Source organism: Gadus chalcogrammus, chromosome 3 (assembly GCF_026213295.1).
Source record: "Gadus chalcogrammus isolate NIFS_2021 chromosome 3, NIFS_Gcha_1.0, whole genome shotgun sequence".
NCBI classification, from domain to species: domain Eukaryota; kingdom Metazoa; phylum Chordata; class Actinopteri; order Gadiformes; family Gadidae; genus Gadus; species Gadus chalcogrammus.
Window position 1 is genome coordinate 9,722,114 of NC_079414.1, and position 27,123 is coordinate 9,749,236.

The following is a 27,123-nucleotide window of genomic DNA, read 5'->3' on the forward strand; positions in this document are numbered from 1 at the left end:
TCTCTCTCTCTCTCTCTCTCTCTCTCTCTCTCTCTCTCTCTCTCTCTCTCTCTCTCTCTCTCTCTCTCTCTCTCTCTCCGTACATCTGCCAATGCAGCTGAACTACGCTACCTCTCTGCTGTAGCCCAATCCAAGCACTTTATTGGCATGGCATTAGCAATTTTACAAAAATAAAAGGATAATTAACAAAGAGAGATAGAATGTATACAGAGATATATAGATAACCAAAGTTATCTCTCTCTTCTCTATCTATCTGTCTATCTATCTCGCTATCTCTCTTTCTATTGGTCTATATCTCTCCTCTATCCCTTTCCCTCTTTTCCACACACATACACAAAAACGTTAGCACTTTCTCTTGCTAAAAGAAATCATATTTGTATGTATGACACACATTATGCAGTAACATACCGCACACAGACACACACAAACACACACACACACACACACGCACACACACACACACACACACACACACACACACACACACACACACACACACACACACACACACACACACACACACACACACACACACACACACACACACACACACACACACAGATGAACAAAGTAAACATCTTTATCTGGATTTTGATCAGACTGTTTAATAATAAAACACATTGGGCTCCTCAATGCGGGGGACAAATTAAAGTTACACTCATATTGTAATTCACCACCTGTGTTAGATTGTTCAGTATGACCAGTGTAATGATACGTTCCCAAAGCGTATGTGTTGCCGCGTATGTCCTATCAACATGTTCCTGTCAAATATGGATTAAAAAGTTGGATTCCATCTTACTAAATTAGATCAAAATATCGAATTTGTCTGTATTAGGAGAGAGCTGCTTAAGTTGAGGTAGGTTATTAGTTAGTAGTTTAGAGGTAATAGGTTAGAGATGGTTTGGTTTAGGATTTAGGTGAGAAATGGTGAATACATGTATATATTATTGTTCCTGTGATTGCCAGGTCAGAACAAGAGGTGTGTGGTGTGTGTGCGTTCCTGCCTGTGTTTGCAGGGGCATCTGTCCATGCACAGGCAAGTATGCACGTGTGGGCGTGCAAGTGAACTCGTGCCTGCAGGTCAACGTGTGTGTTTGTATCTGTGCGCATGTATCTATGTGCGTGTATCTGTGTGCATGCGCGTGCGAGTACGTGTGTGTGTGGGTGTGAGTACATAAACTTGGGTGTACAGGCCATTGTGAGTGCCTGCATGTGAACTGGTGCCTGCATGACAGTGTGCGTGCGTGCATGTCAGCGGGCTTGCGTGCACGCCAGCGTGTGTGTGTGCGCGGGGGACAAGCGGGTCAGGACTACATGCCGTGCACCATGTAACCCGAGAAGGTGTTGTGGCCGGCGGCGTCACCGCAGAGCATGCGTCCGGCGCGCAGCAGCACGTACACCTGCCCCCCCCGCTCCAGGGAGAGCAGGAGGCCCTGGGTGCTGCTGTCCTCGGAGTCCTCGCGGTTCTCCTCCCACACGGACGCCATCACCTCCCCGTTCCGCAGCAGCTGCAGCTGGAAGAACATGCGGTCCCCTGCGGAGGCCCGCCGGGAGTAGGCCGTGAAGGAGAATGAGTAGAGGCCGGCGCGGGGGGCCGTGAAGACGCCTGAGGGGTGGATGGACGAGGCGATCACATGACACTTAATGTGATGCGGAAGTAACCATATTAGGAGAACAAAAAATAAAGTGGATAACATGATTTTTATAATAATCTAGTGTAATCGCAATGAATTTTTATATTATGTAACGCTACAAATGTTGAAAAATAACTTTTCTGAAGAAAATGTGGTGTGCATCTTGGTGAAAATAACGTAATAGGTACCTTGTGTATTGGAAATGTACAGTAAAGTGTAGTAGTGCTGTGGTTTGATGATAGGGATATATGTTGCTTCTTGGGTATTTTGGATGATTGCTACGGTGTACTATGTGGTTGCTGGGGCGTTATCGGTTGGTTTACATGTTGTTGTATGTGGTTGCTATGGTGTTCCACACCGTAAGGGTGTTTTTACTCATTGTTAGGGTGTTCTGGGTGGTGGCTAGGGTGTTCTCATTGAACAGATGTTATTTTAGTAAGGTAATAAGCAGAGTTTGAATTATTGTTCTAGAATAAAGTAAGAAAATAAAGTATTGATAGTAAAATACCCTTTTTTTTAGAAATCACATTAGTAGTAGGTAAAGTTTTAAGGATTGTACTCGTATAAAGAGGTTAATAGGGAAGTTTGTAAAGAATAGTTGTACAATGTAATGTGGATATTATTATCATAATAATAATATCGATCATTGTTAATACTGGTGGTAATTTTTATATGAATAATAATACAATAATATTAATTGTATTATTCGATAAATAATAGTGGTACTTATCATTAAGTAAGAATAACAGTAATCTAAACAACAATAAGAACAATGGAGCTCACCAAGGGCAGGGTTGTATCCGTCTCCGTGGTTGAGGGAGACGGTGTTGTAGGGAACAGACACATCGATGGAGAATGGTCCGAAGCAGTGCATGCTGGGAATCCCTGAGGCAGTGAAAGCCACCCTTCTTCCCCCTGAGAAAAACCAGGACAGCACCAAGATAATCACGATATCATAGCTGATATGACGTCATATTGACGCACATAACTGACACGTAATTGATGCACTTTTCTCTGCCCCTGCCGTCCGCCCTGCATGAGTTATGACTATGATAAAGGACAACACATGATGTGCTGACATTTTTTATTCGATCCTGGCTACCATTGCATTTGAGATTCCCATGGTACAAAGCCATGCCAACCTGGTTGCCAAGGTATGGTAGTCGCGGTACCTATGGTTGCCATGTTACCCTTGGTTGCCATAGTTCCTATGATTGCCATGATACCTATGGTTTCCTGGACGCTGCGGTCCAGCTGTTTGATGCTCTGCCATATGTCAGTAAGTCGGGTGTAGGTGAGGTCCTCCACCTCGTGCATGCGGCTGGTGGCGCAGCAACAGCCCACCTGGCGGAGCGCACAGTCGCAGCTCCACCCAGGACACGGGAGCTCCCCGGGGAACGCCACTGATGGAGGAGAACCAGACCGTTACTGTCACCCCCAGGGTAGGGGACATGCTGTTTACGGTAGCTTGTCATTTAATGAGAAACAACACTTGAAATAATTCAAGCTTTTGTTTTAAAGAGGTATACTTTTTTTGATAGAAAATTCTTAACAGCATGAGCTCAACCCACAGGTTATTGCACCTAAAATTGACAATAGTAGTACGGTGTTACTTTAACTACTTTAACTTGGTTAAACGTATTTGAAGAGTTTGCTCTTTGCAACCATGAATAAAGTGAGATATCACTTAACACATCACACGTCCATGAGCAGTTTGCTAACCGTTCATCCGCGTTATAACCAATCACAAGGAATGACAGAAACCTTGATATCATCTCCTCTCAGAGGGTCGGAGGGAGTACCTGCTGCCTTGCTGAGGCGGAGGATCTCAGACGACTCCTGGGCCCTAGCTAGGTGAAACACGCCCACAGCCAACAGAAGATGCACCACAGCCCTCATCTCAACCAGCAGAAGGACACGACGCAGGCGTGGAACAGTAGCAGTCTGTAGCTCCTTCTGTAGCCAAGATCCACCTCTGGTATGGAGATAACACAAATAAAGCTACAGTTTGAAGTTCAGAGCTGCATATCTAAAAAGTAACTCACTACAACGACAACACTACCACCACCACAATGACAACCAACACCGGAGATCTCTCCTCTGTCTTACATCCACTCCAGCAGCAACAGGGAAGGAAAGAATAACTGACTCCTGTGAAATGGAGGAACTGATGCTCCTGGCTGGCGGGTGTGTTTTATTTACAGGTGCTTTCAGTCCCCAAGTGGGTGGAGGGAACTTGGGTGGCCGGTTGCTGAAACCGGGGGACAATCGACCCATAGAAAACTTCTAATCCCTGAGATCCTTCTCTATTGCATCTGCATGTCCAGCCTTCAGATCCTCATCTAGCCTAGGTGTGACCCGCAAGGGCAGGAGGGTGTGGGGGCCGGTTTGATAGGGTCCCCAGTGTGTCGGTACAGTCCCCAGAGTGAAGTATCATCTGATCTGTGTGTGTGCGGTTTATGAGGCCAGAGGTGTCTGGTTCGCTGATAAGATCAAGCCGTTGCTTGTTTACGATGATCTCTTTTTGCCCTACATTAGCTATGGACTGTGTTCATGGGCATGCATGTGTGTTTGTGTGTGTGAGTGTGTGTGTGTGTGTGTGTGTGTGTGTGTGTGTATGTGTGCGCGTGCTTGTGTGTGTGACCAAACAAACAATACAATGCGCTTTGTTTTTAGATGCAACACATTGGACTGCATGCAAACAATTTGATGTAAGAATGCCTTAAATTCTCCTCACTTGACGTCCGACCTCTGGGCTTTGGCGGGGGAAGCGGATACCATTAACTTTAGTGTTCTCTACCGGCCCCTAGAGGTTATACAGGGAAGAACATCAAGCATCAGTCAAAATATGAGGGACTACAAAAATATCACGATATCTGTTATCTATTTATTTTAATCATCTTTATTATTATTATTATTATTATTCAGCGCATTTTATTGTATATTCAATTTGTAGTTATTGAGAAATATTAATAACGGCGTGTCTATTCATACTACTTTTAGACTTGGCCACATAGTTAAAAACACCCTACATAAATATACACCAAAAGGGTGTTTATTTACATAATGTAAAAAGAGTGTTTTTATGTATTTTATTGTTTTATTATTGGTTAACACAATAAACAAATCTTTGTGTTGTAAGAAAATTTACTTTGCTTGCATTCATTTAATTAGTCTCATCAGTGTTAGCTACAGTACACATGTAGTTGTGTGTTGTATAATTTTAAGAGTTGGCATGAGAGAAATTCTTGTTGGTGAGCAGTAGGCAGAGGACGTAGCAAAAGCAAAAACTTTGTAAGTCGTTGTTCTTAGTCAGTGATACTTAATAGAGTTTACATGGATGGATCTCCTGTATCATAAAGTTTCAAATTCAGTGCCTCCCTGATATTCAGAGGACAAGCCCTAAGAATTGGAGAATACTTAGGCCTACACATCAGATCTCAATCTAGCAATAGTCAAAGATTAAAGTAAACTGTTTTACTTGCATGTTGAGGAGGCTAACAATTCAAAATAGTGTAGCTATTCCCAATGTTATCCTAGGCAATCATGGGTGTTTACTGTTTACAAATGTATTTGAGGAGTCTGACCACCACACTTAAAAATATGCTGTGAGGGTTTCTTGTCTGGAGCAGTTTCTTTATTTTATTTACATTGTGTGACCAATATGCCAGGGTAAATGCACATGGGTGAAAATAGCATACATTGATATTTGCACTGGGGGGGGTATTAATATAACACATTTCTGTGTGTATATACTGATAATTGTACAAGGCTACAAATAGCATTTACTTCTAATTGCACCAGGGTACAAATAGCATATACTGATAATTGGACCAGGGGTGCAAATAGCCTCACCCTTTTTCACTTCATGCTATCTACACAAACGGTCATATGAAACATCATATGTATGCTGAAACTCCAAGGAGTCCAATGGGACAAGACCTGTCATTTTGTGAGCTTATCTCGATGAACACTTTTCCAACACACACACACACACACGATTCAACCATTACAAAATGTATCAGAACTCAGCTATTTTTTTTTAATCTCAAATGTATTCAAACTTTAGCTATTTGTTAGCTAATCTGCTTCCAACCATTCTAAATGGTGTGCAGGTTTTGTTTACATTAGTTACTCCATTTAGGCTTTAGAACTCTGTTTGAATCTTTTCAATTGATCATTGATCATTCCACAATTCTTTACTTCGTAAACTATGTGGCTTTATTAAAACATATTGTGGCATGCAGCGCGGGAAGGACTTGTTCAGAACACTGGAAAGCTATCTCATTGTGTTGCGACAGTAACGATATCTATGATATTATAACTCTAGTTCTATGATTGTAGGCATAGCCGTCTAGTTTCCAACCTGCTGTACCCTCCAAATGCTGAAAGAATAGCGTGGAGGATGAGTTGCGGTATGCGCCCCTTTATATACACGGTGCCGTGGGAAATGTGGGCGGTGCCCACGTTGATTGGTGCATATTTGAAATGTTCAGTGCACGGGACAAGCCCATTTGGCGATGCCTGGACGGCTACGCCTACAATCATAGAACGAGAGTTATAATATCATAGCTATCGTTACTGTCGCAACACAATGAGATAGCTTTCCAGTGTTCTGAATGCGTGAGCATCAGCAGACTGCAGTTCGCTTAACACATAGAGGGGTCAGTAATGAGAAGACGCGTCTGATTCCTACATATAGTACCTTTCAGTTATTCTCATTGTATTTATTGGGCCTCTTATGCCGCGTTTCCACTGCAGGGTGCGGAACGGATCGGATCGCAAAGGGGCGGTAGGGAGGGGGCAGTATAGCCCAGCTCAGTTCCGAGGTCGCGTTTCCACTGCCGACAGTACCCTTGGTGGTAGGCCGGATGTCGATCGCCGCGGCAGCTACTTAAACATCGTAAACAACGGCCGTTTCTCAATTCGCGTACTTGTGCGTGCTCGTGTGCTCGTGGACTCGTGAAACGTCATCAGTCGTTGCCCGAGCACTGTTCCAATGCGAAGCACGCATCAAGCGAGTACTGTCGTAAAACCCGGAAGTGTTCTGGATGCGTGCTCGATATCGCCGTTTCACCGAGCATGCATCGGAGGTGGCTCGTGTGTGCTTGCTCCCGCTATAAATCCCAGGATGCATTTCGCACTCGCAGCAGTACGAGGGCGGACAATATGGAGAAGACGCACAACTGTAGCTTCAGTTACTCTTAACTTATATATATATTTATATAATATAATAATAATATTAGATAATATATAAATATATATATATAAAGTCGTGTGTGTATAGCTCATACACATGACAGGACACGCATATCTTTTCATTTTTTATTCATTCAGAATATTTACATACTATTTGAAAATGAAAGAGGCTGGGATTTTGTTTTATATCATTTGTTTATATTGTTCAGTAGTATATGCCTAAATGAGGCCGTAGCAAAGTTAACGGACGAGCAGAGGTGGTTACGTCATCGAGTCCGCTGCTGTTCCAATTGCAGGTACGTACTCGCGTGCTCGCAAGTCTGTGCTTGAAGTACGGACTTGCCAAGTACGTGCTTGCAAGTCATCGAGTCCGTAGTACGCGTGCTAGGAATTGAGAAACGGCCAATGTCTTCCTCCCCAAGAATGCAGACGAACGTCTCCACCTCCTTGTTCGCCCAAGCAAGCTTTTTACGCGACATGTTAATTGTAAAGAATAATACCTCGAGGCTACTGTTTGTTTGTTTTTATCCCCGCGTCACCCGGAATAGACGATTCTGTCGACCAATCAACGGAGGGGGGGTGTAGCTAGAATTTAACGGGACCCTTTCAGGCTATGCTTTCAGGCGTCTGGTCTCGTTTTGGGTACCGCAACGGAGGAGTCCCTAGAATGGGGCCGGAACGGGTACGGCAAAGTCCGGGTCACGCCCACTTTTGGCGGTGGAAACGCGACCCGACCCGCACCTTTGCGTCCGATCCGTTCCGCACCCTGCAGTGGAAACGCGCCATTATTGCGCAAAGAACAACTGAAAAGAGTGCAGTTGTTCTTTGGTGGTGCCCTGAGGAATCAGGGCACCAGGTTTATTTCTGTCGATATGTCTATTAACAACAAATTCCCTAGGAAACCTTTGTTGTAGGGCAAGGTACTGTGAGAGCTGGTGGAGCTGTCCTCGTAGGTTCACATTACTAGGTGGGACTTGGTGTGGGGTGTTATGTAACTATACGTTTGTTCTTCTTAAGGTCATGGCTTTTCAGGGAAACTGTATCCAGGCTTTTGTGAAAAGGAAGTCTGTAGAAACCCGTTACTCATTATCAGCAGCAGATCAACAGGAAAATAGTATTTTTTCTTATGTTATGTAAATTACATGTGAGTTAATGTTCATTTGTCTTCATAGATCGCTGTATTTACTTCTGCCCCCTGCAAAATGTCATCTATTTAATTAAAGCACTTTGTAAACTTTGTTTTTAATGGTGCTATACAGATGTTCTTATTGTCTTTCAGAACACATTGTATAACCTGCACGGTAGCGGTTCTCAGAGTCCATTGTTATTTAAATGTTACTTGACTATTCAGGATGTCGCTCCTCAGTTCCCCCTCCCCCGTGTTTAATACCTCTACTTGTCTGTTATCTAACTCTATTGTTATGTAAATGAGGAATTGACCGGTTAATGGTATTTTTTGGTGAGTTGTCCCTGTTTATACTAAGGACCCAGTGGCCTAATGGATAAGGTATCAGCCTCCGAAGCTGGGGATTGTGGGTTCGAGTCCCATCTGGGTCTAGTTTTAATCAGTTTCTAAATAGTTGACGATGACTATCTAAAACGTACTCAACCAAAGGGATACAGATTCAACTCTTTAATTACGAACATTGACATCGCAGTGGTACCCGTAATGATTTATGTTTTTTTTACATAGAAAAAACGGTATTATCAAAATGATCATTATAATCTGCATTCTTATAAAATACGTCAATAAAACACAAGAGATTAATTATAAATGTACAAGTGTCATTTAAATATAGAAAACTGGGACACAGAGTGAAACTATTTTATTATTTGCCAACAAAACATATGTTTAAGGATTTATTCACGAACAGCAAGTCACATGTTGAAGCTCTTAACTAGGAAGCGCGATAATAAACATTATCATTGCTTCAAAACTATTCCATAGCTGAAATAGCTATAGTAACTTCACAACAAATTTAGTTAATGCAATTATGTTAAGATTTCCGTTTCCTCTTTTCCGATTAGTGTCGGAACAGAGATCTCTTGTTTTGGGAACATGTCATTTTAGGATGTTTAAGCATCCTTTATCCAAATGTCCTAGCCCCTAAATGCTGTATCGGTATTTACCTTGGGTGGCTTTGGATTCAAATCTTTGTATTAAAAGCAATGATTCAATCGCAAATGTCTAGTGTTAGCGTCGCTGGCAGTATTGAACGTAGGTTAGCAATTTTCTTCCCAACATAGGTTGCTGAGTATATTAAATACATTATATTAAACCTAAAACTTTAAATAATCTTTTTATTAGTAGCTTTGTTCTTATTCTGTAGCAATGTCGAGCAAAGATTTGTTCTTATCACCGACTGATGATGCATATATTATGATGATTTATTTATACATACACAGGCGACTCAACCTATGACGTAAGCTCCAGTTTGACTAGGCCTCCTTCACTTTGTCGTCGTATGAACCTTGACCTTTGTAGGCGCCCACGTATCCACTGGTGTCTGGAAGCTCCTCCCTCCCGGCCTTGCCCTTGCCTTTTCCGGACTCGTCAAAGCGCTCCTTGTGGGAGCCTGTGTACTTCGTAGCGTCCGTCAGTCTGTCCACCGCTGCGGCCTTCGCCACTTTCTGAGGAGTGGAGCACAGATAGGCACTCGGATCACAAGGCTGTAAATTGCCTGATTGCGATCTGAAATTTGATGCTGTAGAATGGTGTATTGGAACAAAACAACATTAGTTTGGGGTGTGGTGATAGAAATGAAGCCCCTGAATCATGCATGGTATTTGCATATATATTAATATATGTGTATGTGTGTGTGTGCGTGTGTGTGTGTGTGTGTTTATTTGTGATAGAATAGTCAGTCCCCCTGGCTGGTTCAGAATACAGAAAATCATGGAAAAGCATGGACTGGATAGAATGAAAGTGGTCCAACCCATGAACTCGTTTCAATAAACTCAAGAAGGTCTTAATGTAAAAATAGGTATTTTTGTAATAAATCCCAGACTTGAAATTCCGGAATCATCAGAATACACTCCTCTTTAACAGACTTGAGTTTGAGATCATGTCACTGAACGGGTGGGTGTAACATTACAACTGCAGAAAATACTGAAGTATCCCCAAAGTAATGACAATCACATTCTCAAAGTGCTCGGTCATGACGTTCACGTGCTCTGTTAAATCTCCCAAATAATACTTAACCAGCTGCTGGATTCAGAAACTGCCTTTTTCTGGGAAGCCATTACCATTAGCCAAAATTAGAACAGAGATTCATAAAATTATCTGGTTCTAGACAAAGTCAGGCCATTCCACAGATGAAGAGCTTAGACACTTAAGACTTCTCCCTTCTCCATAAGACTTGGTCTTTGACCAAAAGTCCTGTAGCAGAGAACCTGAGGAACCTGGTGGGTGCAGATCGTAGGTCAGAAGTAGGCCTATGAATAAAAAAATGCACTTATTCAGAATCATAATCCATCCACCTTCCTGGCTAGCCAAAAACCTTAGCTGCCTGTTCCTGAATTAATTTCACCATACAAGTAAAATCTGCAATCAGCAATGCTGCTCACCCAACTTTGTTTGGATAAGATTGTGTGGGAACCATGAGACTCAATCAAAACACAAACTGGGGCGAGCGAAAATGGCTGATGTCGGCTTTAAGAGAGACCAACTAACTAAAGAGAGAAACAGACTAAGAGCCCTTGAAAAACCCATAGCACAGCCTGCACCGGCTACTGGAAGAAGCCCATCATTGTCCTGTGTTTTTCCCGCTTCTACTCACGGTGACGCCCACGTTGGCGGGCCCCTTGCCAGCGATGAGGCCGTAGAGCAGCGGCAGCGCCTCCTGCTGGTCCTTGCCTCGGAAGCGCTTGGGCGCCAGCTCCACCAGCGCCTGGTTGAACTGCTCAAAGGTGATTATGCGCGCTGTTTTCGCCCTGCAGACACACACAACACACGTAATAAGTACACAAGGATACATGGATAGATCTCGGTCAACCATAAGGTACGCAAATGTTATGGTACTCAAACAAAATACCAGCATGGGCACAGAGACCCGGAGCGTACCAATGGGGGCTGTTTGAGGCACTGGTATCGATTGACCTTACTGAAGACGATGGAATGACCCTTACTTGACCTTGGTGAAGACGATGTCAACGTCCGTTGCCGTGACGTTCTTGCCATCGATGACTCGGCAGTCCTTGCAGAGTTTGGCGAAGTTCTTCCCATTCATCTCCTTCCCGGTAGCCTTGGTGTCTCCGTGCACCGCAAACTTCCTGAAGGACACTTCGGCCTCCGCAACTGACGCTGAGCTCTCTGCCATGCTGCTCACACAGACACAAATACACACACACGCACACACACACACACACACACACACACACACACACACACACACACACACACACACACACACACACACACACACACACACACACACACACACACACACACACATACACACAATCTTGAAGTCATTTTCTCAACATGTGTTCTGGACCTACTAAAAGCTCTCTCCATCTTTTACAGACCCCTCTTCTACACTCTCAAACCATGTACTGTACTCTCAAACCCTTCTACTGTCAAACCCTTCCCCTTCTGCTGTCAAACCCATATTTTATCTGTGACTGTCGCCTGATCCTGTCCTTCCGAGCCAATAGTCGTGAGGCTGTCCTTCAAGACTTTACTGTACGGTGCAGCTAGATTGAGATTTAGGGACCACGCAAGTGTCTTGATTTGGTTGTTAGGCTCCCTGGTGGTCAAGCCCCTGAAGTCCTCAGTCTAACCTGTCGGCATCCTTAGGCAACATGGTCTAACCCATACCTGCTCGTTATATTGATGAGTTAACCAAGGTGTCTTCAGATAAAAGCCTGCTAAATATCTGAATAAGAGATCCATTAATAAGTCATGGTGCAGCCGGTCAAGTGAGTGTGGTGACATACCTGGTAGGATCCTGGGTTCTGTGGCAGGCTACGCTCTGAGGGTGGAGCCCTGGTCTGTTGTTCTCCTCTTCCTCCTTCTCCTCTACCTCAGGGTCCTCTTCACCTGTCGCCTGCAGTGTCAAACAATGGCTAAAGAGAGATGGAGAGAAACGGATTGGAGGGCAGAGGAGGTAGAAAGAGGGAAAGGCAGGCAGGGGTGACTATAGGGAGAAGGCGGAGGGAGCGCGTACAAGCCAGTACAAACCATGACATCATCTCTGCGGTGGGTGTAATCACTTTAACTTCCTCTCCCCCTCCCTCTCTCCTCTTGTTTACTCTCATCTCTCACCCTCCTCCTCCTCCATCGGTCCTCTCTTTGGTTTCCTCATCTCTCCTCCCTGCCTCCCTTTCGTCTCCTCCATTGCTCCCCCTCCCACTCTCATCGCAGTCCCTCTCCTCTCCTCTCTCCTCCCTCCTCTTTCCTCCCTTCTATCTGGATGTCCTCAGACCTTGGATCGTAGCTGCATCCACCACACCCAATTTTCTCCATTTCTCCCCCTCTCTCCCATGTGACAATGGACGCCTTGTTTACAGTGATGAGAGCAGCCAATGGGCAGAGGGTTTGCCTCTGATGTAACTATTTTGACCTACAGCCAATACAACAAATAAATACGAACCTTGTGTTCTGACTCTCGTAGCTCCGCTGCTTTCTCTAGAAACCGGGGCACTTAGCACTTCGTTTGTATTGGCTCCAATTGGTTATGCCTTGACTCGTACAATGCTTTAAATGAATGGGGTATACTAGCCTATATACATACAGTATACATTATATGATCGCAGGACACGTAATTTATGACTGCATGTTTCCATGGTCGTTCTGTGAATGAATCGCATACCAAAGGTTTGTATGGTGGACTGACCGGGCAGAGTACCCCCTCTAGTGGCTGATTTGTTTAACTTTTCCTGAATGACCTGCTGCTCAGAGCCGACTAATGTAGCAGTGGGTACATTCACTTTAACTTTCTGTCCGGCTGTTTTATATATAAAACACTAAACCCTCCCCTTTATCAACCAATTGGCAATTAGGACCCCTAAAACTCAAACCATAGCCAAGCCTCACCTCAACCCTAGAGATAAACCCCCTACTAAAACCCAACCCATAAACTGCTTACCCTAAACCCTTACCATGGACAAACCCTCAAACACCCAAAATAAGAACTAATTCTAACACTAGAACAGAGAACTAAACCCTGACGCCCAACACATTGGACTGACATATCCTAACCTCAACAAAAATCAAACCCAACAGATAAGAACCCCAAATCCAGACCCCAAACCCTGTAACCCCAACAATTAGTAACCTTTGACCCTAGAACCGAAAACAAAACCCTCATAAACGCTGACCCTAAAACCTAAGCCAAATAGGATCCCCTAACCTAAAGCCAACCCTAAGAACCAGAAACCAAACCCTGAAACAATAGTTTTTTTGAAATAGTTGAAAATTTGCTTTACGTCTCTCCCTGTCAAGAGCAGAATGTTCACACAGGTGTAGAAAGGTCATTTTTATTTGCAATGAAAATCAATGTAAGGACAGGGATTTATTTACAACATGATTTCGAAGCAGAATAAGCAGCATTGTTATTATATTTACACAGGGAACACAACGTGGCAGAAGGCATTACATCATACATCCACCAGGTTGCGCTGTGGGCCTGGACTCCCTGTATGTAGACTATGGAGACACTCTGCCCAGCAACTGTCTTAGATAAGGTTAGATAAGGCCAGTCATCGTGACTATTCTCTCTCTCACTCTTTCTCCACAGAAACACACACGGCCTCACCTGGTCCCGATTAATCACGATCCAACCAGTTTAATGTTCATGTCCTAATTTGGGCAAAGGGGTGAACCGTTAACATTTTGGCATGTGTTGACCATGGTTGGGAAATCCGCTGCTAGTACACAGGCCATTAAAGAGGACGATATTAATATTCCATAAGGTTTAGTGTGGTTGTGGGCCTGTACTGCGCATTTCACAAAACGTATAAAAAATAGATTCATATATTTAAGGCAGCGACTCCCAGGCTTCTGTCCTGACCCGACAATCTTTTTTTGAAGTGAAAAAAATGGTCAGAATTTCAGTCTTGTATCCGACGTCCAGATAAATCTTAAAAGCAGACTGTGCAAAAACAGTTATTGATCGCAAATGGAGTTGCCGATCAGAGGGGAAAGGCCCTAATCATTCAACATCATGTAGTTTATCATAGGTCTATCTTACAATTTGGTTATGTTCCTCAGTGCCTCCCACTCCCCTACGGAATACCCCCCCCCCCCCCCCCCACACACACCCCCATAGTAAGTACCTTCTTAGCCATTCCAGTAACAGAAATGTGTTGACGTTGAACAACCACCCGTCCAGACACACAGTAAAAAAACAACTTGAAAGTGACTTGGTAAAAAATGGTTAAAAGCGCAGGTGGGAGCAGCTTTAGGATACCACAAGGTCCGCCTCCACCGACCCCTCCGTCTCTAGGAGAAAGGGAGGCAGGGGAAGATTCTCTCAAACGTTCCTCTTATTTTTCCCCGTCTGCTCATTCGCTCATCCACCTGCGATGGCTCCACTAGTGAAGGGGATTCTGGGATGGGCGGGTGGGGTGATGGCAGCAGGACCTCACAGGGCGAAGATGAGGATGAGCACCACTAGCATGATGGCCGCCAACACCCCGATGGCACACCACTGTCTCCGGCCTGCAGGGGGAGGCAGAAACAAGAATTTTCTCAGCAAATTGCTCAGCTGAAAATAATGAAAATAATAAAAAATGTGTGTATGCATACTTATTTGTGTGTGTGCGTGCATGCTTGTGTACTTATGTGTGTGTTTGTACGCATGCTTACTGCTGGTCATGTGGGAGACCTTCTCCAGCTTCTTCAGGACGCTATCCATGCGTGAGGATGTCTGGTCCATCTCGTCTCCAAAATCTCCCAGCATGCTGAGGGGCACGCAGACAGAGTCAGACGCAACAGACAGTCAACCTACACATAACAGCGACCTGCTGGTCTGTAGACCTGTTCTGTGGGAATGATACTTTTGCGTAGCTACGCAATGGATCTCTATGTCCCTCAACGGCGTAGGCATCAGAGGGAACGCGCTGTATAACTGTACCGTCACCGTAGCAACGGCAAGCGTGTAGATTAGGGAACAAAGCCAGACAGTCTTTGGACGGACATCCTACACTTATGAACTGCCATAACAAAAACAAACCCTTACAGTTTGACTGCTGCCAGCTTTTGAAACTAAACAGGGATGTACGCAAACCGTGGTGCATGCTGGGATGGATAGTGAATGTCCGATAACACGGCGGCGTAGCCCTTTTAGAGCACGTGAGCCCACGGTTTCAGATGGAATTCTATTAAAAAAAATGCGTCGTGGGCTGAGAATTGGGGGGAAAAGTGGTGGCCGTTTCATCCCCATGGTTACGACCCATGCCAAATTATGATACTTTTTTAGTACCGTCGTTGTGTAACTGTCGATGAGAAATATATTAAGCGATGTTGTATAATGAAATCCGCCACACACAATAGCGTTATACTATAGGTGTTCGGGTAGGCCTTGCCTTCGGACACGGGTATTAAATAAATCGCTCCTCAGAGGGAGCTTCACTATCCACACACACCGTGGCGTCATACAATAAATGTCCGAAAAGCCCAGCTTTCTCGCAGACATTGCAGTTCACCGCTGCCCAGACAGAGCTCCATACGTCCACACAAACCTCGGTCGTGACCCCAGACTACCTCGGAAAAGGTAGTCTGACGCCATGAACAGAACGCCACCTGCTTTCAGCAGACTGGAACGTTCACGGGGTGTTGGGTAGAAAGGCAAAGAAAACTGAGGATTTTACTCCTTTTTTCTCTAAATTGGGGACTTATTTCTCTAACCGTGATGGCATTGATTGGTTGGTATGTTTACTATGTTTATGATCAAATAAGACTAATTACTGTGTAAAACCAACCTTGCTACCCTAGATTGTTTTATTTGTGCTTATTTTATTCTCTTTATTTTGCGCAGGGCAGCTATGACGAAACAAGTTGGATAATGTTTGGGTTATTGTCCTTTGTGTGTGCGAAACAAATGTTACGTTGGAATTTCTAAAATGTTTTCGGGGAAGGGAGATGAGTCACCCTGTGTGTGTGTGTGTTTCTGTGTGTATTCCTCTGCGCGTGTGTCTGTGTAACCAATAGCTCCCGGCCAAATGATGAGGCCTCCTCTGCCAGACAGGCTGAGAGACGGGCAATCTGGTGGACTTCCCGTGCTATTCTGAGCAGCGTCTCTCCCTGGAAGAGGACTGAAATACAAAACACTGGCACATGGGCTCTCCATCTGCAGCAAGGCCTGGAGCTGTGCGAGTTGTTTGTGTGTGAGAGAGAGAGAATGTATTATTCTGCGCCTGTGTCTGTGTGTTTAGTATGGTGTGCATGTTCTTTGTCTGCATTCTTTGGTGTGTGTGTGTGTGTGTTTTTCTTCTGTATGTATGCTACTGTGTGCATATATTGCTCTATGTGTATGCATGCGTGTAGTACTGTGTACTTACACAGCCTGTTCGTCAAGCTCGTCCCCGATACGTCCCGACATGTCTTTAAGAACCCTGATGCTCCCCGACACCAGCTCCAGCTGCTCATCCTGCTCCTGCACTATCAGCTACACACACACACACACACACACAATCACACACACACACACACACACACACACACACACACACACACACACACACACACACACACACACACACACACACACACACACACACACACACACACACACACACACACGTTAAAATCGAAATTGCAATCAAAATTCGATTAATCGCCCAGCCCTAGCTGAGATAACCCCCATTACGAGTCTCGTTGTGGCAATATCAGAGACGAGGGTCCGACGTGTTATGCGCCATAAAACCAACAGCAGAACGGTTATCCAAATAACAAAGAAGTGTACAACCCTTGCGTTACATTCCTGGAGCTCTATATCTTAATAATATCATATAATTCACATCATATAATACATATTTTCAAGGCCAAAAGCTGTGTGCGCCTCCAGACGATTATTCACAAACGACTGCGTCAGGTTCTCCCGACGACTCTCGTTCTCCCACTCCCACATCAATGAAGTAGAAGTAGATTGAACCGAGCGCTGCCGGCTGCCGGGCGCTGGTGCTTAGCGGCGGTGGTGCCTCGCGGCAGCGGGCGGCGAGCACCGGGGCTCAACCATGGCTGGGGCTCTTTGACGTCTCTGGACATACCAGAGACGTCAAAGAACAGCAGAACGGTTACCCAAAGAAGTGTACAACACTTGCGTTAGTGTGTGTTATCACACACACACATACATGGGTGGCGCTCGCACGCTCGTAGCTCAACGGCGGGCCAAATTCTCTGGGCTGGCAAGGCAGAGAAAGGGGAGGTGGCATCTCCCCTTAAGACGACATACGGGGAAAATCCAAAACGGCGTGCCTGAGCTTCGTTTTTTCAAAGGCGGAGCAGAATGCCTAGTGCTCGTTTTACAACCAACGAAATTTCTAGCTACTGGGGGAGCATAGGTAGGCTAGGGGAACTCATTAATGTTAGAAAACCACAGAAAATGAAAATTTTCATGCCATGGGATCTTTAACATAAAATCAAAGCAATATTTCACACAATAAACAAACATATTAGATACATTTTATGTTGGAGATCTCCAGCAACCCCAAGGTTGAGGAGCCCAGTCCCCTTTTGTCATATTGACATTGCCTGAGATGTCTGCCTCAGGACATCTGCGGAGGTGTAGTTATCAGATAGCAGCGAAAGGCCAGAGGGAGGTGGTGTCTACCTGCTGCTGCTCCTGCTGCTCTGTGATGTATCTGGAGTTAGCGGACACCAGGTGAGCCTCCAGACCTGTGGAGCGCTCTGAACCTGACGGAACCTTGACAAACAAACACACACACACACACACACACACACACACACACTTAGAGGATGTGCAGGTAGAATTCCACATGTATGTGATGCACTTACTTAGAAGTCGTAGGACATGAACTAATAATGTGAGTGTTTGTAGAAATGGACTCCCATTGCACTACATGTTTGAGAAAGTGTAATCTATGACACAACAGCAGACATTGTGTGGTCAATTAGACCATTGTTTTTGTGACAACAGAAAACACATCAAAAGCAAAGTGTGTTGACGGTGAGATTTAATTGTGGAAACCCTACAAGGAAAGTTGCATTGAGAGTGTCGAGCAGATTCTGATCACGTGCACCAATGCAATATCTTCAATTTTGTGTTATGAAACATAAGGCTGTATGCTTTGGAATGCGCCTGCTGTCATGGTCTTATGAGGACGTGTGCACAAACCTGTCGGCTCTTCTTCTCTACCTGGGCCACAGCTGTAGGGCTGGACAGCTGCTCCTTCATCTCCTACACACACACACACACACACACACACACACACACACACACACACACACACACACACACACACACACACACACACACACAGTGAAGGCCTTGGGTGGGGCGGTTGCAACAAAACCAGTATTTGGATAATTATTAGCCAGGTTGCCAGGACTATGGAGTTAGATTCATGCCAAAACCCCGCACACACGCAAAACGTGTTTTGCTCACGCAAAACGATTCACACGCACACAAAACGTGTTTTACTCACGCAAAATGATTCACACACACGCTCAGTGTGGTTTGCAAATACAAAACATCATTCACAAACTAAAGCATTTTGCTTCAGAAACAAATACAGTATGTTTTACACAAAGTACAAAAAAAATCCTTCAAGTACACAAAACAATTCTACAAGTACGGAACACGAAAGCTGCGCGTGGATCGGAATGCATTTGCGCACGGATCGGATTGCATTTGCGTGAGGAACAGCAAGGCGGAAAATTAGTGCCAAAAGTCACGTGACAAATAAATGTCCTGTTATTCACACTACACAACAGCAGGTGGCGGTGTTGAGTCAGTTTAAGGCCGCCAGGACGATCTTTTTTCTCCCCAAAATCTTTATTTGATTCCAAAACAGAGTGGCGACACTTCCATTGGACTCACCTGTTGGCCGCTCATTTTGTTCAATTTAATCTCCCAAACTAGCTTTTCTCCGTGTCGTACGATTCCGTGACAAAGGGGCGGCAAGTCGCATAGTATGGAGTTGAATCCACACACGTTTGGCCGGCATCAAATAAAGATTTTGGGGAGAAAAAAGATCGTCCTGGCGTCCTTAAACTGACTCAACACCGCCACCTGCTGTTGTGTAGTGTGAATAACAGGACATTTATTTGTCACGTGACTTTTGGCACTAATTTTCCGCCTTGCTGTTCCTCACGCAAATGCAATCCGATCCGTGCGCAAATGCATTCCGATCCACGCGCAGCTTTCGTGTTCCGTACTTGTAGAATTGTTTTGTGTACTTGAAGGATTTTTTTTGTACTTTGTGTAAAACATACTGTATTTGTTTCTGAAGCAAAATGCTTTAGTTTGTGAATGATGTTTTGTATTTGCAAACCACACTGAGCGTGTGTGTGAATCATTTTGCATGAGTAAAACACGTTTCGTGTGCGTGTGAATCGTTGTGTGAGCAAAACACGTTTTGCGTGAGCAAAACACGTTTTGCGTGTGTGCGGGGTTTTGGCATGAATCTAACTCCATACAGGACTTCATGCTCTGGCAACATGGATTGTATCTCTGGAAAGTTAAGACACAGTTTGCTAGAAAACTATTTATCTATTTACCGGAGGCCTTTATTTTAAGCCACTTAAAGTAAATTCAGATATATTATCATTAAGGAGCAGGTAGTAGTAATCCTGCTCAAGGATGCTTAGAAAGTTAGGCATTGGATTTTGGGGATTGAACGCAGTACCTTTCGGCTTGGAGTCATTACACTATCCAGGCCCTAGAACTACAACATTATGACAGCTATCAGACCATCAACTGAACAATAATTGGCTGTAGAAGCAGCCTGCAGCAGAACTGGTTTTGGTTGCGTGTTTTCCAAAGGATGACTCACTTCACAACTACTTCCCTGGTAGTTACAAAACAAGGAAACACAGAGAAGGCACAGCAGGCTGATAGGCGTGTTATCGAACCATTGAAAATAACTAAATCACTGGCGATGAGCTACCAAGGGGCAAAAGGCTAAAAGAAAATAAACACATTCATAATGAATATATTTCACCTGACTATATCTTAGTGGAAAGCGAGGGGGCAAATAAATGAATGAATGTCATAAAAAGTGAACAATTGATTTGATGAAAAAACTTTTTTCCCAAATAGGGAGTCGAAGGTATGTCAGGGAGATAGAATGGAACGAATTGAAGTGAGGGAAAAGCCAGATCGCCGAAAAACTAGACTTGATTCTTATTTTATTACTCATTTTACAACATTAGAGTTGCTCAACGATATTGTCGTTATCTAACTTGTCATGTCATGTGACCTAAACAGGAAGTGAGGTCAGATCCTTTATCCGAGTACAAAGTACAAGTATTACCTCAGATAATCCAATAATCATCCCAGATAACTATGAGATCATCTCACTCGATACTGAGATAACCAGAAGCAATATAATTCCATATTCATTGAAGGGAAAGTGTAAAAGTCCTGGGGATATAACAGAGAAACAAATGATTGTGTGCAGCATGATGACAAGTGTCAACAATGACTTAGCGAGAGGGGGCTTTCCCCTGGGCTCTGAATAGACCCAAGCAGCATAACCGGTCTCAAGGTGTACCTGTACAGAGAGCCTGGTCTGTTCCACGAAGGCCCGCCTCTCCTGCAGCTCATTCTCCCCCAGGCGGAACTTTCCCGGATTGGACTCGACGATGCCTGGAGCCCCGGAAGTCAAGGAAACACACACATACGTATACACACAGGTACACCCACAAGCACAGGTACACCCACAAGCACAGGTACACACACACACACACACACACACACACACACACACACACACACACACACACACACACACACACACACACACACACACACACACACACACACACACACACACACACACACACACACACACACGTCTGGGCTACATAGTGATTAAACGATTGTTACTTCTTTCTTTTACCCATCCATTTTATTTATTTGGAGCTGGTCGTGTGTTTGTATGCGTGTGTGTGTGAGAGAATGTATTATTCTGCACCTGTGTCTATGTTTAGTATGCGTGTTCATTTTATTGTGAGAAGCACTTTGAGTCTGCCTCGTGTTTGAAAAGTGCTACATAAATAAAGTTGCCTTGCCTAATACACTACGTGATGGGCCACAAAGTCACCCAATGTAAACATAGAGGTGCAAAACAAACTCTGCTTTTATACTACTTCCCGGTTACGGAGCGGGTTTCGGTTGGCATGTCACCGCCTTTGAGTGGATTTGAAAACCAAGACAACCAATGGGGATAAATAAAGTACTAGCCCTCTTCGGGAAGTCAACATGTATGCATTTATTATTATGATGTAATATGTCAAGTCAGGTGACAGTAAACATGTGTAATCATGTTGTTGAGAAATATGGAACCAGGAACTCTTGAGTCAAAGGGAGGAGACTAAAGCAGTCCTATTGTCCCCGCCCCCTCCTGACTTCACCCCCTCTTTTCCTCGCCCCCACCTAACTCAATAGTTGCCAGGAAAGACTGTCACTGTTTAACACGGTTTACCCTCACGGGTATATTCCTTGGTCAACCTGTCTGTCTACTTGATAGGAAGTCTGACTATTCCAACTCTAGATTTTTGTTTCACTTTCTTTGCTTCAAATAGTGGTCACCCAATCATGTCGCTGAAAGAGAGAATCTGTGAGTGCACAACTCGGCCAGAGACAATCTGTACGCCAGCCAACGACCCATCTCCCAATGTTTAAAGCTCTTATGCTGTTCTGAATGTTGTCATTCACTGAGCCACATCAACCCACCCTGTTCTGTCAGTCCTGATGGACACTGAGGGAATGAGAATCTGTAAAGGATATTGATGGTCTCGCTGAGGTCTTCCAGGTCCCAGTCGATGGCCCGCAGACAGTTCCTCAGCTCATTGGTGCTCCAGTCCAGCTCATCCCGGCTCACCTGACACCCATCAACCAATCAATAACAAGGCCGCCATTCAATAGCTTAGCTTAGCACTAGGGCTGGGACGACGCGTCGACGTAATCGACGACGTCGACGCATAAATTACGTCGACGCGAAAAATGCGCGTCGATTTAAAAAAAAAAAAAAAAAAAAAAAAAAAAAAAAAAAAGATGGGCGGCGCCGGGGCGTAGTTGCAACGCGAGTGGCTCCTCAGACTTTCATAAGTGCAAGGCGCCAAAAAAGGAGATGCCTTTCCATTCTAGCAACACGGCAATTCACCAGCACCTGAAGAGGCGCCACCCGGTAGCAGCTGCAGATGACCGAGCACCGTAGAATTCTAAGAATGCATTACTTTGCACTTTTATATTGGAATTTAAAGGCAATAAACATGTATTGAAATGTTAAGGAATTCATATTTTATCATTCAGATATGTAAATCAACATGTATAAATTGCTATTAGTCAATCAATGGGGAGATAATCGAGAATCGAATCGAAATCGAATCGGACTGAAAAAATGAATCGTTAGATGAATCGATGCATCGAAAAAATAATCGCTAGATTAATCATTTAAAAAATAATCGTTTATCCCAGCCCTACTTAGCACACTGGGAATGTAGGGGATGGACATCTGGATAGTTGTATTTTGATTCATAAATGTTGTTTTCTACTACTGCCACTACTACTACTAAGGCTGTGTATTATGGAAAAAAGCTTCTATCGCCATATGGGTCGACATAAAAAAAACATTGTTTCAAGTCTCAGAAATTTCCAATATTACAGAAAATAAACAGTAAAGATAAAAAGTAAACCACACTGTTTCAGAAATCTCCATTACTGCAGCCAGTAAACCAATAAGTACAATATTAACATCAAACATCAAAAACAAATATAGAAACACTCGGGTCGTCAGCCGGTCTGATAGAGTGTATGTTGACCCACTGTTTCAGCTGGAATTCGAACACTATATTCTAAAGTGTCTCGGGCTAAGCGTTCTAGGAAGGCGGTTGGCATGTTACGACCCATAACTTTGTGTTGTGTATGAGTTGTGTAATATAAACATTATAATGAGCGATGTGGTATATGAAAGGCGCCACACTACGTGGGATTTTACTGAGCTAAAATAACAGTAGTAACGATTGAGGGAAATATCTATTGATAGCCATTGTTCTCTCGTCCCCCGATTCATATCGTCATATTGCACAGCTCTTACTATTACTTCAACTACTACAAGTATAAAACTACTATTAAGAGTATGGTTAATCAATTGAGTCTATGCTTTTATTCATAAACTCAATAAAAAAGGTAGGGGTAAGGGCCGGGGGTATGGCAGGATGCCTGCAGGCAGGGGTTATGGTGTGTTCCTGAATCCTCGGACGCCAGCCTTCCGAGTTGCACTTTTGACGTAATTTCCGGTCAAGGAGCATTTATAGCATTCCCGTTCAACTTTGAGATTGTGTCATAAAATAGGCTAGTCGTTGTTTATTGTTAGCTACCAGGGCTGCAACTAACGATTATTTTAATAATCGATTAATCTGTCGATTATTTTTTTTCGATTAATCGATGAATCGGATAAAAAAATCAAACACTTGTAATTGCCGCATCTTTATTCAAAAACTGAACATTACTTCAAATTCACATTGCAGACTGAAGTGTAAAAACACCAGGTTATTGCTCCAGCGTCCCGGAACTATTAAAAGTAATATTAATTGAAAATAACAATAAAAAAACATAACTGGGATAACACAAAAAAAAATACAATGTATGATATACATTTATATATATATACAGTATATAAGGGATGACCATGGTTAACCGATAAGATCTTTAACCAGTAAATACTAACGGTTAAAAATAAATTAAATCATCTTAATTTCTCTCAGATGACAGGAGGTTTTTAATTTTGATTGATATTGATACCATTTTCGAGTGGTATCAAGTCTTTATTGATACCACTATTGATACTTTTCTATTATTTTGTTGAAATAGAACTTGTATTATTGCTTTAATTGCTGATAAGATGATCATAGCTCAAGATAGGACGTTAAACAGGTCATAATTCCATTTTTACTATCTATATTATATTGCTGGGAAGTTTTCGCCAAAATCTCAAAATTCTTTTTTTTTGTGTTGCATTTGAACACATCAATCATATTACTGAGCCGACCTGAACACATCATTTTACACTGTTTGCTACTTTTTTAGCTAACTAGCTCTATATCCTGCCGATTTTAACATGAATTTATAAACTGGATTACTATTTTTATCTGACGGGACTTTCTACACCGTCCGGTTGTGTGATTACTACCGGCGCCGCTGCTTTGAATGACTGTTGATGCACGCGGAGCCGAGTCCGAGCCAGTCTGCACACCGTCTGCAGCAGCAGTAGCTGACAGAGTCTTTGGTTGGATACTGAGTTGAAGGAGTTTGCAGCCCTATTAGCTACATTAGCCTCTATAGCAAACCAGCTCGAAAACAAACATCACAACTTTACATTGAACTGCACGCGTGCAATGCATAAATTGGTGACCGGAAAAAGCATTTCAAATCAACATTAAAATGACCAATGTGGTACAAATACAAAGAAAATAAATCTCTTCACGGGCGCAGCCATTTTGTAGAGTGTTATCACTGCTCTCGGTCTACTCTCAGAATTCAGAGAGATGAAGACAAAAAGGGGGCGTGCCTCCGAGAAATGCAGCAAGAAAGTTGGGAGATTTCCCGACTTCCGACTTGGAAGGCTGGCGTCCGAGGAATCAGGAACACACCATTATCATCTTGCTCTAGGTTTAGGGGGGCATCTTTCTCTAGGAGGCCTACAGGAAGGGGTTAGGTAGCATCTTGCTCTAGTATGCCTACAAGTGGATTGAGGACTTTGTGATTCAGACCAGGGCTGAACGATTAATCAAATTCATCGCGATGTAATAGAACGTGGGAGGTAAATCGCAAAGGCTGCGATTTAAAAAGAAAAAAAAGAAAACAAAAGTGATTCGTTACCGTTACTGACTTGAAATCAATACGATTCATTCATTTTACAATTCAATAGTTAAATAAAGAAGTTTATAATATAAATTAATCTCAACACATCGGCCTGGCCTAAAGGAAAGAGCAGTTTTTTTGTTGACTGCTGCCAATGTTGTGTTGGTGAAACTAAAGAAAGATTTTTTCTAGTGAATAATACACAACATAAGGAACTTAATATATTATAAAAATCGCACATTAAATCGCAATTGCAATATTGGTCAAAATAATCGCCATTCCATTATTTCCCCAAATCGTTCAGCCCTAGTTCAGACCCAAAGCCTTCCAGCTTGGAGATTAACACATTCAATTATTAGACTATCTTGTGTTCTCTCTTTGGTTTCGTGAACTTACTATCTCATGTGTGTGTGTGTGTGTGTGTGTGTGTGTGTGTGTGTGTGTGTGTTAGAGTTTAGATTCTCTGGCCGAGCCCGACCCCGACCCGGGCCGATATTTCCCACCACTATCCTCGGGCCGGGTCGGGCCGGGCCTTTGATCGACGATTATTACTATTTTTTTTTATCATCGGTTTATTGGCCTAATCTGAGGAGAAATTAATGCCATAAAAATAAATATTATAGGCCTTTATTACACGGGTCTTCTCAATGCCGCGGAACGCTCCGTTCACTAGCGTGGGTAGTAGTCCGGTGACTTGTCAACCCCAGCGTCTTCCGTTGCTAAGCGACGTCACCGTCTTTGCGGACAAATTATTTCGCTGCTGATCAACACTACCGGTTACGAATAAATTGTATAAAGACACACCATGTGAAGTTATTTTTTTGTTTTGGCAAGTAGCCGTGTAAAAAGCAGGATAATGTGTAGAACGTCGCCGGTCATTATCGAAAATAAGCCCCTTCAGGGCGAATCAGACACCTTCGCTGCGCGTCGGTGTCCTGTTCGCCCTGTCGGGCTTATTTTCCCGATAATGACCAACGTTCTATACATTATCCTTTACATATATAATTAGCAGGGTAGGCCTAGTAACAAATGTGTACAAAGTTCCATATGTATTAAAAAAAAATTCGGGTTGACATCGGGCTCGGGCTCATAATTACAGTTAATGTGTCGGGTCGGGCCGGGCTCGGACAGAACGTGCACGGGCTCGGGCCTGGTCGGGCTTGATTTTCTGGGCCCGATCTAAGCTCTAGTGTGTGTGTGTGTGTGTGGAGGAATCAGGGTCTACCTGTGTGGACTCCTGCAACAGTTCCTCCCATCTGTCAAACAACCCCCGTGCACGGGACAGGGCCTTCTGCACCTCCCTGAGAGGAAGGAAGAACACAAACACACACACAGGGGGAAACTTAAGCATTGAATTATCCCAATATTAGGACACCTGCGGCTGTGGGCCTCTGTAATGGGTTCAAGCAGGGGGAGAAACGCCCCTGGTCGGACCACAACAAACCGTTCAAGGGCTACATTTCACAACCTGCCGCGACTTTACACGGCACTGAGAGAACTGCTTCGGCGATAGTAAACAAAATCCCATTAACCATCAGGGAGTCTACATAGAGAAACCCCTCAAAAAAGAGAGATCAGTGATATTCGCCAACGTGTCAACCGTCTCCCGTTATCAGCTATTGCATATCAACTACATTAAATACCTTGCCCTTGTACCTACCTCATGCAGCGTACCTACTTTACCTACTTGAATTCCATGTTTAATGTTCAATCGGGGCAATAATTATTTAAGGAGCCTCTTCATAGATTTACCCGTCTTGCAAATGTTTCCATATTTTTTTGTTTTCTGGAATCTAAACAGAATTCTGAATCTGAAAAAGAATCTGAACCCGAATCTGCAATATGAATAACCACAACACCCAGTAGCACGGATGTAGCTAATGAGTTTAGCTGTAGCTTCGGAGTTAGCGTCCTACTTCAACCTCACAACACGTTAAAGACATCACTCCTCGGCAAAGTATCTCCCACTTGTTAGAGATACATCTCTAGTTGATATGAGATCATAAAGTCGGGTATGTTATTCGTATGAGAGATATAACTTACCCCTTCACTACGAAAAACGGATCCTCCAGCGACATGTTGATCCCTTCCACCCTGGAAGCCACGCATGCGCACTATTGGCACGGCGCATGACTACCGGCTACTGTACTGTGACTGTACATCTTTAATGTTCACTTTTATTTAAATAAATTTGTATACAATTTATCTCAAGTCTTTCTCTAATTTGGACATATTTGCCTTTTTTAGGCCTGATAATTGTATTTTTTTAATTGAATGGTATCTTAACATAGTTGTAT

General features: G+C 43.7%; 3 protein-coding genes and 1 non-coding gene across 4 annotated transcripts; 1 reads left to right on the top strand and 3 right to left on the bottom strand.

Moving 5' to 3' along the window:
• Positions 1–1,310: 1,310 nt before the first annotated feature.
• LOC130378701 (cerebellin-1-like) lies at positions 1,311–3,533 on the bottom strand. The gene is made up of 4 exons (XM_056585408.1): positions 3,437–3,533; positions 2,861–3,037; positions 2,418–2,549; positions 1,311–1,606 (listed from the first exon to the last, which is right to left on the bottom strand). Exons 1-4 carry the CDS (start codon positions 3,531–3,533, stop codon positions 1,311–1,313), a joined length of 702 nt encoding a protein of 233 aa, XP_056441383.1.
• A 4,784-nt stretch (positions 3,534–8,317) lies between these two features.
• trnar-ccg (transfer RNA arginine (anticodon CCG)) lies at positions 8,318–8,390 on the top strand. The gene has a single exon. It is a non-coding gene; the product is annotated as a tRNA-Arg (tRNA).
• A 77-nt stretch (positions 8,391–8,467) lies between these two features.
• On the bottom strand, positions 8,468–12,886 carry LOC130379213 (tubulin polymerization-promoting protein family member 3-like). Its single transcript, XM_056585906.1, has 5 exons — positions 12,428–12,886; positions 11,772–11,900; positions 10,962–11,153; positions 10,613–10,766; positions 8,468–9,464 (listed from the first exon to the last, which is right to left on the bottom strand). The coding sequence occupies exons 3-5, from the start codon at positions 11,150–11,152 to the stop codon at positions 9,273–9,275; spliced, it is 537 nt and encodes a 178-aa protein (XP_056441881.1). The 5' UTR covers position 11,153; positions 11,772–11,900; positions 12,428–12,886; the 3' UTR covers positions 8,468–9,272.
• Positions 12,887–14,099: 1,213 nt separating this feature from the next.
• Positions 14,100–26,949, bottom strand: LOC130379209 (syntaxin-10). Its single transcript, XM_056585901.1, has 9 exons — positions 26,870–26,949; positions 26,052–26,127; positions 21,752–21,845; positions 20,514–20,608; positions 18,134–18,196; positions 17,609–17,701; positions 16,338–16,444; positions 14,644–14,738; positions 14,100–14,496 (listed from the first exon to the last, which is right to left on the bottom strand). The coding sequence occupies exons 1-9, from the start codon at positions 26,902–26,904 to the stop codon at positions 14,420–14,422; spliced, it is 735 nt and encodes a 244-aa protein (XP_056441876.1). The 5' UTR covers positions 26,905–26,949; the 3' UTR covers positions 14,100–14,419.
• Between the last annotated feature and the right edge of the window lie 174 nt (positions 26,950–27,123).